General features: G+C 43.1%; 1 protein-coding gene across 1 annotated transcript in view; it reads left to right on the forward strand.

The window, feature by feature from the left end:
* Nucleotides 1-3,100, forward strand: part of LPCAT1 (lysophosphatidylcholine acyltransferase 1) — a gene marked incomplete at its 3' end in the record, with an annotated part of 54,352 nt that extends 51,252 nt beyond the window's left edge. The window contains exon 14 of the mRNA XM_084260290.1: nt 2,916-3,100. Within this exon, the coding sequence (XP_084116416.1) occupies nt 2,916-3,100 (185 nt within the window). The remainder of the gene's footprint in view (nt 1-2,915) is intronic.
* Nucleotides 3,101-13,711: the final 10,611 nt, after the last annotated feature.

The following is a 13,711-nucleotide window of genomic DNA, read 5'->3' on the forward strand; positions in this document are numbered from 1 at the left end:
TATTTCCCTATTTTATTTCACTTTTTGCTGCAGTTGAGCAGTCTTTTCTGAGGCTACACAAAGTAGGATGGTGTTTACATCACTGCTCTGAAACCTTGGTTGGTTGTTCAGTTTTGGATTTTGAGAGAAGTACTCATTTTACATTATAAACATTGCACTGAGATTCTAACAAGCTTAATAGTAAGAAGAAACATTAAATTTGTTGAGTATTAGAAGATGAAAATAGACAAATGACGACTGTGAAAGTGTTCTGAAGACTCTGCCTTGTTTGCTGGTAACAAGAAGAAAGAGGGGATTGGCGATACTGTGAACATCTATACAGATGAGCTTTGAGGAAAGGGTTATTTGTTCTTACCTGTGTTAACCACAGGAATATGCTGTTGAGGTCCCATACACTAAAGTAGTTACATACCTGAGGGGGGGAAAAAAACTAGAGGAGATGCATGAAAATGCAGCTTCCTTCAGGAGCAAGTGGTAGGAGGCTATTGCAAAGGCAGGAGAAAAACATCTTAATTCTTGTAGTGCATATGCTTCATGCAAAAATGCAGAGAGCAGTCTTAAAGAACTTTAGGTTCTTTTCTTCTCATTGTCTCTTTCCTTATATTAGGGGTAGGAAACAAAATTAATTGAAAAAAAAAAGTGGTTATATGTGGCAAGGTTTGGGGGAAGAAGGGGTGCTGCAGAGGTGGCTTCTGCAAGAAGCAGTCAGAAGCTCTCTGTAGACCCCAGAGAGCAAACACCAGCCAACTCAAGGCCAGAGTCGACACTGCTGTGTATAGCTTTGATAGGTATTCCTTCAGGACTTGTTTCAGCAAGACCCAAAATGCCAGCTTACTAAGATCTATCAGAAACATTACCTTCTTCAATTCAGTCTTTCCTGGAATCTGAAGTTTTTCAATTGGATCCAGTACTGATAAAATATAGAGGGGTTGACAGACTCTTGACAGAGTTGTCAGAATGCTGATCTGGCTATAGCCTGTCACACTTACAGCTACTTAAGGGATTTTCTGAATTTATTTTCTGAGAAGATAGAGTAACTTTTTAACGAATTACTTAGAATGGCATCTATAGTAAATATTCTAGTCTTTCCCGTGCTTTATGTTTATGGATTTATGCTTTAATGTGATTATATGACCATCTTTAGACTTGTCTTACCTTAGTTGGGCTAAGTTATCACAGTGGTCTTTCCCCAAAAAGGGCTATTATTCCATGGTCATTAATAAGATGCATACATGCGTGTGCACAGAAAGGCATTGATCCTTAGAATGGGCTTAGAGCATCCATGAAGGAAAAAGGGAATATTTTCATGTCTGCTGCGGGCCAGACCCAGTTAAGGCTGACAGCAGATTGCTCTCCTTCTAGCTGCAGAAAAATAATGTACTTGGTTGGATTCACTGGACGTGCTTAACTGTGGTGATTCTGATGAATCAGTTTGCACTCAAGTGTTTCTCATATATTTTGCAACTGCTGCCACTGTGAAGTATTTTAAACACAAAAGAATGTTTCCTTCTGGAAAGTTTGGTGCATCATGTTCTTTGCTATGTAATGATTATTTTTTTTAAATGGCTGAACTAGTAATAAATATCACAAGAAAAATGTTTGCTGTATGCATTTTCAAATGCTTTTTTTCCCAAAAAAATTTTGTAATTATATGATCAATCAGCCTGTTGTATATACAGGTTTGTCAACATAGATGACACTGTTGTTTGTCTTGGCCTGAACATCAGCAGGTTTTGTTGAAGTTACAGGGTTCAGAATGTTTTACATACATACAAACTGTGGATAAATCACACCCACTTCTTTGTGGAAAGGTGAAGTTATGTTTATTGTATTCTCCCCACCTATCCCTTTTCAACAACAGTTTAGAGACAGGGTCAACCTACAACGTCAGTGCCCCATGAGCCAAATTCCCTTGTCCTTTGCAATATTGAGAAAGACACTCAGAAAGAGAAGGGTGGTGGAGAAGGAAAGCTGTGGCAGTTCCCTTCTTCCATGCCAGCCCGGGAGCTGGGCTTCATTCCTCTGAAGGCCCACTTCAGCTGTCATCTGCACTTGCACTCCAGGGAAGTCACAGCATCATCTGATCATGAGCCCCTCTGGAATAACACAGTGAATTGGAGTGGGCTGTGTGTGATACCCTGGAGGTGACAGTTGGTGATAAACGTTCACATGCAGCTTCTTCCGGTGACAGTTCACATGATGTGAATACCTTCTCCCAGCTTGGATCCTGCACAGAATCCTGTGTTCTAATCACATCTGAATAAACAGTCATATGGGCAAGTTGTGACAGGGCTTCAGTGCCTGATTTTTAACTCAAAATATAACTACTTGATGTTAGGGATTCCCTGTGCCCCAAGAACTAATCTTGCTGGTTTTATCATATTATTAGAATCTAACATTAGAATCTGTTTCTCCTAATGGGTTACAAATCATCTTCTCACAATATTCTCTAAAATATTTGGAGCTTTGAAATGCCAAAGTCTTGAAAGCGTAAGGCAGCAATGGCAGCTGATGCTAGGTTGCAGAGAATGAAAAGAATTGACTGCTCTTGCTGTTGGTTGTTCCTCAGCTGGAGGGCTCCTGCCCTTCCCACAGGGAACAGCAGATGCAATGTCAGGGCATGTGGTGCTCCTCATGCATTTTAATGCAAATCTGAGCCTGTTTACCCCTCCACCATACTAAGCCCTGCTTGGAAGTGTTTTAAGAGGGCTTAGATAACTCCTTGTGTCATCTCAGCTCTGGGGATGTAGTAAACTTCTGCTGAGAAGCTAAAACAAGCTATGAGGATAGCATTATGCTAACTGCTGCTATTTTTCTCCAAAGTGATCATGTGATTAGATATGTGTAAGTATTCAAATTTAGCATCCTTCTGTTTCAAAGAGCTGATTCTATGTGACAACTTTTTTTCTTTTTAGATGACTTCTACAGATTTGCTGAATTGCAGCCACACTTTGCAGAAGACTATCTCTATGCTGATCAGATGGGAGCCGAGAGTGGCTTGGAGACATCACCTCTTTCTGCTCCTAATGGTATCTGTACTGACTTCAGCCCAGAAAACACTGAAGATAAAAACAAGCCCCTGCAGAAGAAACTGAATTGACACTACAACTGTTACCTTCCTCTCCTGGTGAGAGGATTGTCTTTTCTTGGGATTTTCATAAGTCACTCCAGTTATACAACAAATACCAGTTTTGTGTGTGAAAGTTCCCCTACCTTAATACCATTCTTTGAATCATATGCACAATATTTAACAACATGTTCCAGGTTACTTTGGGGAAGGTGTTTTTATTTTTTTTTTTCAAAAAAGTCTTTGAAAGGCAAAAATGTGAATGTGCTTCATTATTAATGTTCATATTTAAAAGGAGGCGGCACACTTATTTATATTCCATTGGCTAGTTTAATGTACAGAGTGTCGCACAAATGTGCATGTATAAAGAAACTGTAGCTACTATGGTGTTAAGTGCACTTTGGTGATTAGTGTTTTCCCTAGTTATGGGGATGTTTATTTGGGGCCAAACTTTGCTGTCCATATCTGCAGTCAGTCTTGTTGATTTCAGTGGGGTTATTCACTTGAGCAAGGCGAGCACCTTTTGGCCCTTTGTTTTGGTTTCAGTGAATGGTTTGGGAACAACGCAGAAACTTGCTAAGGATTACTTTTTATTTTCACTGTCAAGTGACAAAATTGTTTCTCTTTCAGTCTATTCCATGGTAGAATGAAAAGGAAAGGCTCCTTATCCCTCACCCCAACACTCTTCTACTGTAATCTTCCGGATGCAATTAAACGTTAATTTTTTCTGAACTGGCAGGCCACATACTGTTTGCAAATACACCACAAAATGGTTTGTGCTTTTTCTCTTGCAATCAATCCCAATCATGTCCACCCAGCATTTTAAATGGAGACGTTTACACAATACCAGTCAAGCAACAGTTACCAGGAATCACAGGTTTCTTTCGTTGCAAGCCTGTATATACAGATAACTTAGTGTGGAACACACTATGAAAGCTGTGTTGGTTCAGCTGAAGTTGGAAGAGGTTGCAGTTAACTTCAGAGGCCAAGCCAGCAACAAGTTGTAGAACATACTGAAGAAATGGTACTTAAATCTCTATAGCAACATTACATAAACTGCATATAACGTGTAAGAGGCTAAAAATAGTTTAGAATGGTTTAAAAAAAAAAACAACCACCCAAACTACTTGTATTAGTAATGTTTCTTATATTGTCTTTTGTAAAGCCAGGTGCCTTAATTACAAATGGAAGTCTCGGAGAAAAATTTAAATTATTATAAAACCATAGAGCTTCACTGAGTAGGAAATGTGACAGAAGCCTCTAGGAGTAGGGAGACTGCCACAAAACAACTCTGGTGGCAACTTTACTTCCAAACAAAACACCTTCAGATAATTTCTGAGAGTAATGTTCTAGCACTGCACTAAAATATGATATGAAAACTGCTGTTGAGATTTGAATTTTTCATGTTAAAGGAATTTAAAACTAGATTTGAAAGGGAAGAGTTAGAAGGAAATTGGTATTAAATGTTTTTATTTATTTATTTTTAAATAGGAGGAGGTGATTTAAAGTTCATTAGGGTATTGGAATGTGCCCTTAGAAATCCCTGGCCATATGTAGCAAGTGACCAAACTGAAACCAGCTTTAATAGAAAGACTATGGGGAAAAATAGTAAGAGATTATGCTTTCCTCAGGGTATGCAGGGCTGGATCCTCATTTAGAGGTAACAAATTTTGGTGACACATGCCAACCTGACAGGGCTGCAGGCAGACTGGCAGACAATTAAAACTGATCATGAAAAACAGAATAAATGGTTTAGAAAAACAAAGCATGTGAGGACCTACACCTAGGTAGGAATAGTCAGCTGCAGAAACAGAGGAGGGAGTGGGTATTACTGCATAAAATATCTTATGGCAGCGATGGTATAGAGTACAACAAACTGACCACTACTAACTCTTTGCTGCAGAAAAGATACTCTTCATAGTGGGATGCATCAACAGTGCAGCCTGTGAGAGGTGTGGAGGTATTTCTGTGTTACCAAGGTATGATAAGGCCTTACCTGAAATGCCTGTCTGTGCTGGGGCACCTGAGGAAGATGAGTAGCTGGATAGAGTCTGGAGGACAAAGTACTCAGACCAAAAGTATTCTTTAATCCAAAGAGGAGGGCACTGAAGGAAGATGTGGAAGCAGTCCTCAAATATGGAAAAATTGGCTGTAGAGAAGATAGAATGGTCTTCTCCACACTGATGGTAGATACAGGCTATTCAATTAAGAACTAAGCATTAGGAACACTTCCTTACAGTGCACCTAGTTAAGCTAAGGAGATTGGGTTTTTCCAGGTGTGATGAGGAACTGTCCTTCACTGGAGGCTTTGAAAACAAGGGTCACAAGGATCTTCTGTGATAGTCAGTATTGACATTTTAGTCCGTAGGCAAGGGAAGGCACAGGAACTAGTCCGGGTGTATCACATCTCCTCTACAAGGCCTTTTATGGCGCCTGATTCAGGCTGGCTGGTTGATAGTTACCTTTCCTTTTGTACATGAGCTTGAGAATTTGAGAATTTCAGAGTGCAGGGGATGAGATAGAGTTCCCTGAGACGCGTCTGAAAAGAAGGTAAGCTTAGTATCATGTGAACTACTTTATGGTCAGAGAAGCTGTAGAGGAAGAGGTACTCTGTACAGATCTGTGAAAGAGCAAAGAAAGCTGATAGAGGTTGGCTACATGAACATGCCTGATTTGCATGTGTGGTGTGTGGCACCTGGGGACCTGTCTTCTGAAAAACATTTGATTTCATATTTTTTTTCTGCGAGGGAAATACATTCTGATTGTGGTAAGTGTAATAACTACTTGTGCACAGCTAAGCTGTGCCAAGTGTTTGGGGTGAAGGGCGCAGCACCCTGCAGTAGAGGGAGCCCCTAAATGTCACATTGCGTGGTGAAGAGGCACTGAAAGTCATACATGTTCAGTCCAGAACTGCTGCTGAAGAAGGCTTGGTGAGCAAGTACTCTTGGTGGGAGCAGTCATTTAAAGGGGAAAACCAAACAAAACCCCCCACAAAACCCCCCAACCCTTAGGCTTTGAACTGAACAGCTGTTCTCCCTCTTCTGTGAGATTGTTGAGGGAGGTTGAGACACAATAGGATGAATGATAGGGTGAAGTCCTGACCAGCCTGTGGGGAAACATTGGTAGATAACACAGAAGTTGAGATTAATGGATACAATTAAGGTGATTTTTCACATCTGTATAATAGAATGCTGTAACATTAGACTGCCTTGTAGAGACAGAAAAGTCACATTACCTTTGGGTGGTTAGCTCGGGACTTTGCTGAGGGCTGAGCCCTCTAAAAGTGCAGTGCTGCAACACAACTGTCAGGCTCTGACTGCTGACGTGTGTTGTGGTAGCTCCACACAAGCAGCCTTCTGCAAAGGTGCCTGGCTGTGGAACAGCTGGGTTGTGACAGTCACGTTCCAGTAGCTTGCTGATACATCAGGGTTGAAGTGGAAGCTGCTTTTCCCCTCCACCAAACGTTGTCTTGTGACTACTTTCAATTTTAAAATTATAGATTTTAGAAACACACAATTTGTAAGCCTTCTTCAGAAGTTTGGTTGCACGCTTAATTTTATACCAATGAATTACACTATTTCAGTGTGTTTCTTCTAGCTAGAATAATCTCACTGTGGTCAAACAAGCAGACGTGTAAGTTTGTGCTAATCTCACTCTGAAGGTATAAATCCTTAGGTCACAGAGGTTGACAAGGAGACACACGTATGCAGTGAGGAAGTGATGCAACCTCCTGAGAGGCAACGCTGCCGGAAGTAAATAGTCGTGTTTTGTACAGAGCTGTTTATTGATATTTTCATGTGAACTCAGTAGGTTTGTCAGCGTAAGCGTCTGGCTGGTTGGAATATGTTTTTATTCATAAAAGGTGGTAAACATTTTCCTGGAAGAGGGATTGTTGCACTTCAGCACTTGGCTAGCTTGATGCGTTTCCTGAAGTGGATGTATTTTTATTCACTCGTGAGTTCCATTACAAGGCCATCCCTGGTGTTGCCATCAAGTTATTTTTCCTGCGTTGTGTTACCATGCAGTAAGTGCAGCTTTTCGTGTTAGCTGTGTCAGTTGCATTCTGCTCTTTGAACTTTCAAAAATGGTATTCTCATTTTAAAAAAACCCAAAACTTCAAGTTCTGCATCTTGTATTCTTTGAGTGCCACATGCTGTAGATCCAATGATCTCAGGAAAAAAAACTATATACACTTAGCTTTCCATGTATTACAGGACTGAACTAGGGTGGAAAAAACATAACGAGGTTAAATCCCTTTTCCTTTAGGTCAGCATGGGTTGTTAGACCCAAAATGTTGCGGTTTTTCTTCATGTCTCTAGAAGAAAAAGCAGAGGCTTCACATTTTCATGTGTCTTAGCAGTAAAAAATTACAAATGTGTTGTCCAAGAGCAAAACTTAAGCTCAGCTCCTAAATTCATACTGAAGTACAGAAGTTCCCTGTGAACAAAGAACTTCAGCTACTACTTTTCAGGTATCTGAGCTTCAGCTAAATTGGCATCTTTGATTACCTAAGTAATGTGGCTAGATCCTTTATAAAAAAAAGAGGAAGAGTAGTTCCAACAGTTTTAAATGGAAAATAAGAATGTGTAATCAGTGCCACTGATAATTTAGTCCAGCAAATCAAGGTCTGTTTCACAAATGAGCACAAAGACTGAGATTGTCATTCGGGTGACTGTGCAGTCCCAGCTAGCAAAAAGCCAGCTGCTCTTTGGTCAGAGGATGCTTCCTTGAAGGTACCGCAGCATCGTCTATCCAAGTAACATCTAGGTCACTGGCAGGGCAGCCAGTCAGGTCTCATCTGCCCTCCTGCATTTTTCCTGTGAAGACTGGACAAAAGTATTTGAACTGTGACAGGATCCTTCTAAAACCTCCTTACAGGTGCAGTCCTACGGCTCTGCCTCAGAAGGACAAATAGGATTGCTTTGTGCTATACCTCTGACAGTGAAGTGGGCATACAGCTTAGTCACCAACACGCTGCGATTGAAACGAGCGTAAATGATGTCATGTTGAGGTAAAACTACTGAGAGAATGCAGCAGCAAAGAGATCATCTATCAGGCATGCCTGTGCTTGCATCTGTGAATATTTCCTGCATTTTACAGTGATCAAGTTAAGACAGTTTCTCTCCCTAGGAAACCTTTCAGGTTTATGTCAAGATAGTATTTTGTCTTTTACGAGTAGAGGAACGATTCGTTTTATAGAAAACAGCTTCTGTTTCCCAGGCTGGTATGACGTGCTTTATCATGTGTGGCAGGATTAAACTCAAGTAGGCAATACCAAGAGAGCAGAGGATTTAAGAGGCTTATAAAACGGAGGGGTTTATGTTCCTGTGAAATACGCTGAGACTGTTTTGCAGCAGTTGACACTCTGCCTAGGTTGTCTTGCGAGCTTGTTAGGCAAAATAATTTTACTAGTTGTGTGATGGCAGTGGCTTCATGTTCCATTTTCTTTAGCAAAGTGGCAGTGCAGTGCAGGCAAACTTCAGGAGGCCGTCTGTAACCCGTAACGGTGTGTTTGCTGTTTCTAAATGATCAGTCTCTGGGAATGGAAACAGTAGAACCACCTTAGGACAGACTGCACCCGAGTAAGTTATTCCTGTTGATTAACTTATTTGTTGAGGATTTTTACCAATGTAGTCATCATTCTTCTTTATTCTGAGCTGAACTGCAGAGGGCCATACAGAGATCACAGCTTATTTGGGGATAGCTTGGGGATCTCAGTCAGGTGCTGTACAGTAATCTGCGGATATACCATTAAGCTTCAGTTCTTTGAACAAAAAAAGTTAAAGCTGGAGAAAAGTCATATCAAAATGTTAATTTGATAGTATGAATGGTGTGTTATGTTATAAGGGTCAGTTCTGAGCCAGAGTCAGGTAGAAAAAAAAAATTGGATTGAAATTGCTGGTCCCAGATCAGCAAGTAGAAAAATCCTACGGAGGCTGGTGTGGCAGCAAGGACTTCCCTGTGCAGCCAGCCTTTTCCCCCCAGTAAAGAAGGATCTGTCCTGCCTCTCGGGCTGGTGAGTTCAGTTTTCTGTACCCCTAGCTTACGCTGCCTGTTCTTCATAGGTGTGCTGCAGCCTGAGGGGGACCTCGCTGCCACATAAACTTATGTGACACTTTTCTCTCCTGAGCCGTAAGGAGTGGGTGACCTATGAAAGCCATGTGCTGGTAATGCCACCCAGAACTAAGGGCCAGCAGACTGCTTCAGCCTGCGCCTGCCCTTAAGTAAGGGATTGCTTTTTTCTTTTCCCACACTCTAACCATCGCAGGTATGTCCAGGTGGCAGCAGTCCTGACAGGGCTTTTGAGACTCCTTGTTCCTGCAAACAGTAAGAAATTAAATTTAGACATATGGTAGTACAGTGAAGCCTTCGAGTGGATTGTCACTTGCAGCGTGTGCCTGTTCACTTCCACGTTCCGTGGGCAGCATCTGTGGATGTGGTAGCAACCAAAAGTCTCCTCATGGATACTGAAGAACGCTGAAGCTCAGACACTTTTCATCCTACCATGGTACTGGAAATGCATCTGAGGATAGGCTATTTCTAAGTTTATGGATGTATATTTGGGAAACCCCAAATACATGTGTCTCTTATTCATTATCCAGCATGAAGACAATTTTGTATTTTAAATGCTGAAGAAATAAACTTGTAAAGATCTTGTATGCCCTAACTATATATTTTTGTCCTATGTTTTCTTTTTGTAACAAAGTTCAAGCAAAATATTTCTTATATTTCAGAAAGGAGGTTTAGGCCGGGCGGTGCTCTACTTTTCCAGACTACAAAAGCAGTTTTTAAGTAAATGCCTAAAAATTGTATTTTTGAATATGTGGATTAGAATCCTTAAGTTAAACATCTCGCCTTAGCAATTGTATATACTTAGACAAAAAGCAAAACCATTGTGGCTGCTCGTCTGCGTAGTTGTATGTGTTTGGTGGTTTGTTTATGTTGCTTTCTCCAGTTGCTCTAAGGGTATGAAGAGCTCTGTGTAAATCAGTAAGGTTAGAGATAGAGGTCAAAAGTGAATCTCTTTAGAAGCGGTAGATTTTGTTTCCTGGATGGAGGACGAAGACCAAGCATCTGCTGACTTTGTATTATGTACTATACAACGTCGACGTTGCGGCATCGTGCTGAAAGTATTTGGGATCTGTTCGGTGGGACCACTTCCTAAAGCTTTTTGTAGCTCCCAGCATCTCTCTAGGTGTGCAAGACTTTTCTAACTTGATTGCAGGTTCTAGTTCAGCTTTTTTGAAGGATAAAACTGAGTTGCCAACGAGCTGAAAAATAATACAGGAAAAATAATTGGTTTGATCTCCTAAATTATTGTTAAATATATAATGAGGATATCGTTCCTATGTTTTGGAAAAAAAATACTGCTGTTCTTGAACACACTGCAAAAGCTAGCCCTTTACATGTTCAAATTTTGGAGTTTTCTCTTACCACTGCTGAATCCATGAAGAGGATGCTTTTAGTGGAAGACCTGCAATGACAGAGCAGGAAGCCGTTTGTCGGAACTCCCTCGCAAGGTATTACGTGCTCTTGTTCTGTGGGTGGTGCAACCTCTGTTGACTTCAAGGCTGCTCAAGCAGAACTGGTGTGTTTAAAGACACGTGTTGGCTGCAAGCTTTTTATTATAATAGCCCTTGGAAATGCAATGTAAATCTGTAATGATATATAGCGCTACTGAATGATAATAATCTGAATGCCTATTTTCTGCTGTAAATTTCCCCCCTATGGCTCCTATGGTATGTGTACATAGACAAGTACCTTTGCACTGAATGGACTACAGAACTGAAAAGCAAAAGCAAGGAGTGTGCTAAAGGTGACTGCAGCTCATGGCTCCAGTTGTGGAAGCACTTTTGCAGAACGCAGAGTATAGTTTCAGTGCTACAAATTTGATTTTTATATTTTTTATTAACATGCATGGAAGACTTAAGGATAATATTTTTTAAAAATGAACTTGGTTTTGTACATTTTTCAATGTTTAAAAGTACCTGATTTGAGATTACCTCTGAATACCAGTGATCAGTCAATTCTTAAAGGAAATACCTCAATTTGAGCATTCTTTTCTTGTTAGTTGTCTGATAGGTTGAAACGGACTATAGAGGGTGATGAACTGAGCCAAATGATGTAGATGCTTAAACGACGCTATGTACGTCGTATGATGATTTACTAAAAGGGAACTAAATGATACACTACAGGTGTTGATGTGCAGTATACATTCATGGCTCAATCTGCCCAACTGGATGTTTTCCTTATGAATGGCTTGTAAATTGAATTTTCAGCGTGAAGCCAAATTAAAAATGAAACAAAAAAAAAAGTTTGGTTTCTTCTGGATTTTATTTTTTAGGTTTAAGGCTTTTTTTTAATGAACAACAAGGTGTACAATAAGAGCAAGGATACAAATTGTAATTGTGAATACAAGTGAGTCCATAGATGCTGAGGTGTGCTTTGTTGATTTGTGTTCTTTGAGACTGTGGGTGTAGGAGAACAGTGTTTGTTTCCTGACAGGTACAATATGAAATACCAAAATGCTGGAGCTTAAGGGGTTTTTTGTTTGGGTTTGGGATGTTCAGGGCTTTTTGTGTGGGTGTGTGGTTTTCGACCCAGGAGGTTTTTTTGCTTTTGCTTCCCATAAGGATGACAAGGACTTCAGAAAAGGGGCTCTAGAAGCCTGGAGAACAAGCCTGTCTAAATCTGACCAAAGTAGCTCTGGCTTTTATTTATCTGGGAAACAGACACGAAATAGGCTAACACTCTAGACACCTATATGAGGAATTCATAAGGGAGGGTGGACAAAGGTGTAATGAGATCCAGTGGACATAAATTGAACCACTGCAAATTCTGCCATGTGCTGACAGTAACGCCCCAGCCCTTCACCCGCCCGTGGGCCCAATTCCCCACTCATGGGCATTTCAGGGGAGCTCCCCATTGTGCTGCTGAGCTGAACTACTGGGGAGAGGGCCTCTCTAACCTGTTCCTGTGCCTCTTCTCCTACGAACGCTTGAAGTATGTTACCACTTTCTCCAGGTTGACACCATGCGATGGAATACGTGATGATGGGAAATGCTTCTTTTCCAGCTCCCAGTGTGGGGCCTGGAAGAGCATTCCCTGCTCTTTTGAGGGACGAAGTCAATATGTCAGGCCTGCAAGAGCAGAGTGGGGTGGGCAGCTTGGCAGGAGGGCTGCATGCTATGGCGGCGTGCCCTTCCTTCAGGGTACTGCCGCCCTTCCTAAGGGTTTGTGCCTCTTCCTCCTTTCCTTTCTCATCACGTTAGTTCTGCTCAACGTCTTTATCAGTAACCTAGATGAAGGGATTGAATGTTTCCTCTGTAAATTTGGGGACACTAAGCTGGGAGGAAATGTTGATCTGCCTGAGGATAGAGAGGTTCTTCAGAGGGATCTGGACAGGCTGGGTGGATGGGCTGAGACCAACAGGGTGAGCTTCAACAAGGCAAAGTGCAGATTCCTGCACTTGGGGCATAACAACCCCATGCAGCACTACAGGCTTGGGGGAGACTGGCTGGACAGCTGTCAGGAAGAGAAGGACCTGGGGGTCTTGGTTGACAGCAGGCTGAACATGAGTCAGCAGTGTGCCCAGATGGCAAAGAAGGCCAATGGCATCCTGGCTTGTATCAGAAACAGTGTGGCCAGTAGGTCTAGGGAGGTGATTGCGCCCCTGTACTCTGCATTGGTGAGGCCACACCTCGAATACTGTGTCCAGTTCTGGGCCCCTCACTGCAAGAAAGACGTTGAGGCCCTGGAGCACGTCCAGAGAAGGGCAACCAGGCCGGTGAAGGGGTTGGGGGAGCAAATCTTACAGGGAGCATCTGAGGGAACTGAGGTTGTTTAGGCTGGAGAAGAGAAGGCTGAGGGGAGACCTTACCACTGCCTACGCCTTACTCTTCACCCAAGTGACAGGATGAGGAGGAATGGCCTCGAGCTGCACCAGGGCAAATTCAGATTAGACATTGGGAGAAAGTTCTTCAGCGAAAAGGTTATCGGGCACTGGGACAGGCTGCCCAGGCACCTGGTTGAGTCACTGACCCTGGATGTGTTTAAAAGACGGGTAGATGAGGTGCTCAGGGATATGATGTAGTAGAGGATGGGTATGGCTGGACTCGATGACCTCAAAAAGGTCTTTTCCAACCTTGTGCTTCTGTGTCACTGCCCCTGAGTGTTCCCGCCGCAGGGGCTGCTTTGGCTTAGCCTGCTGCAGGGTGCTGATGATTACTCATTGTTTCTTTGTATTAAGCCCCGGTGCTGCTGTTCTCCTACCGGGACTGGCCACGGTGTGGGCACAGCGCCGCCCCGGAGCCCGCTCTCCCCCTTACCCCCCCTTCCCCGCCTCCCCCGCCTCACGTCACGGGTCCTTCCCCGCGCCGTGGCCGCCGCGACCTGACCTGCCCTCGCCCCGGCGGCACGGGGGCGCGCGGGGCTCCCCTCCCCTCCGCGCCCCCTAGCGGCTCCGGGCGCCGCCCCGCCGCCGTCAACGCCGTGACGCACCCGTCGCGGGGGCAAGCACCTCCCCGGCGCGGTTGCTAGGCGGCAGGGAGGCGCTTCCTCCATCCGCCGGACGTGACGGGCGGGCGGGGCGGTTGCCTGCGCGGGGGATGCGAGAGCGGCGGCGACGGCGGCGGGGCGGCCCGG

Source organism: Gallinula chloropus, assembly GCF_964237585.1.
Source record: "Gallinula chloropus genome assembly, chromosome: 2".
NCBI lineage: Eukaryota > Metazoa > Chordata > Aves > Gruiformes > Rallidae > Gallinula > Gallinula chloropus.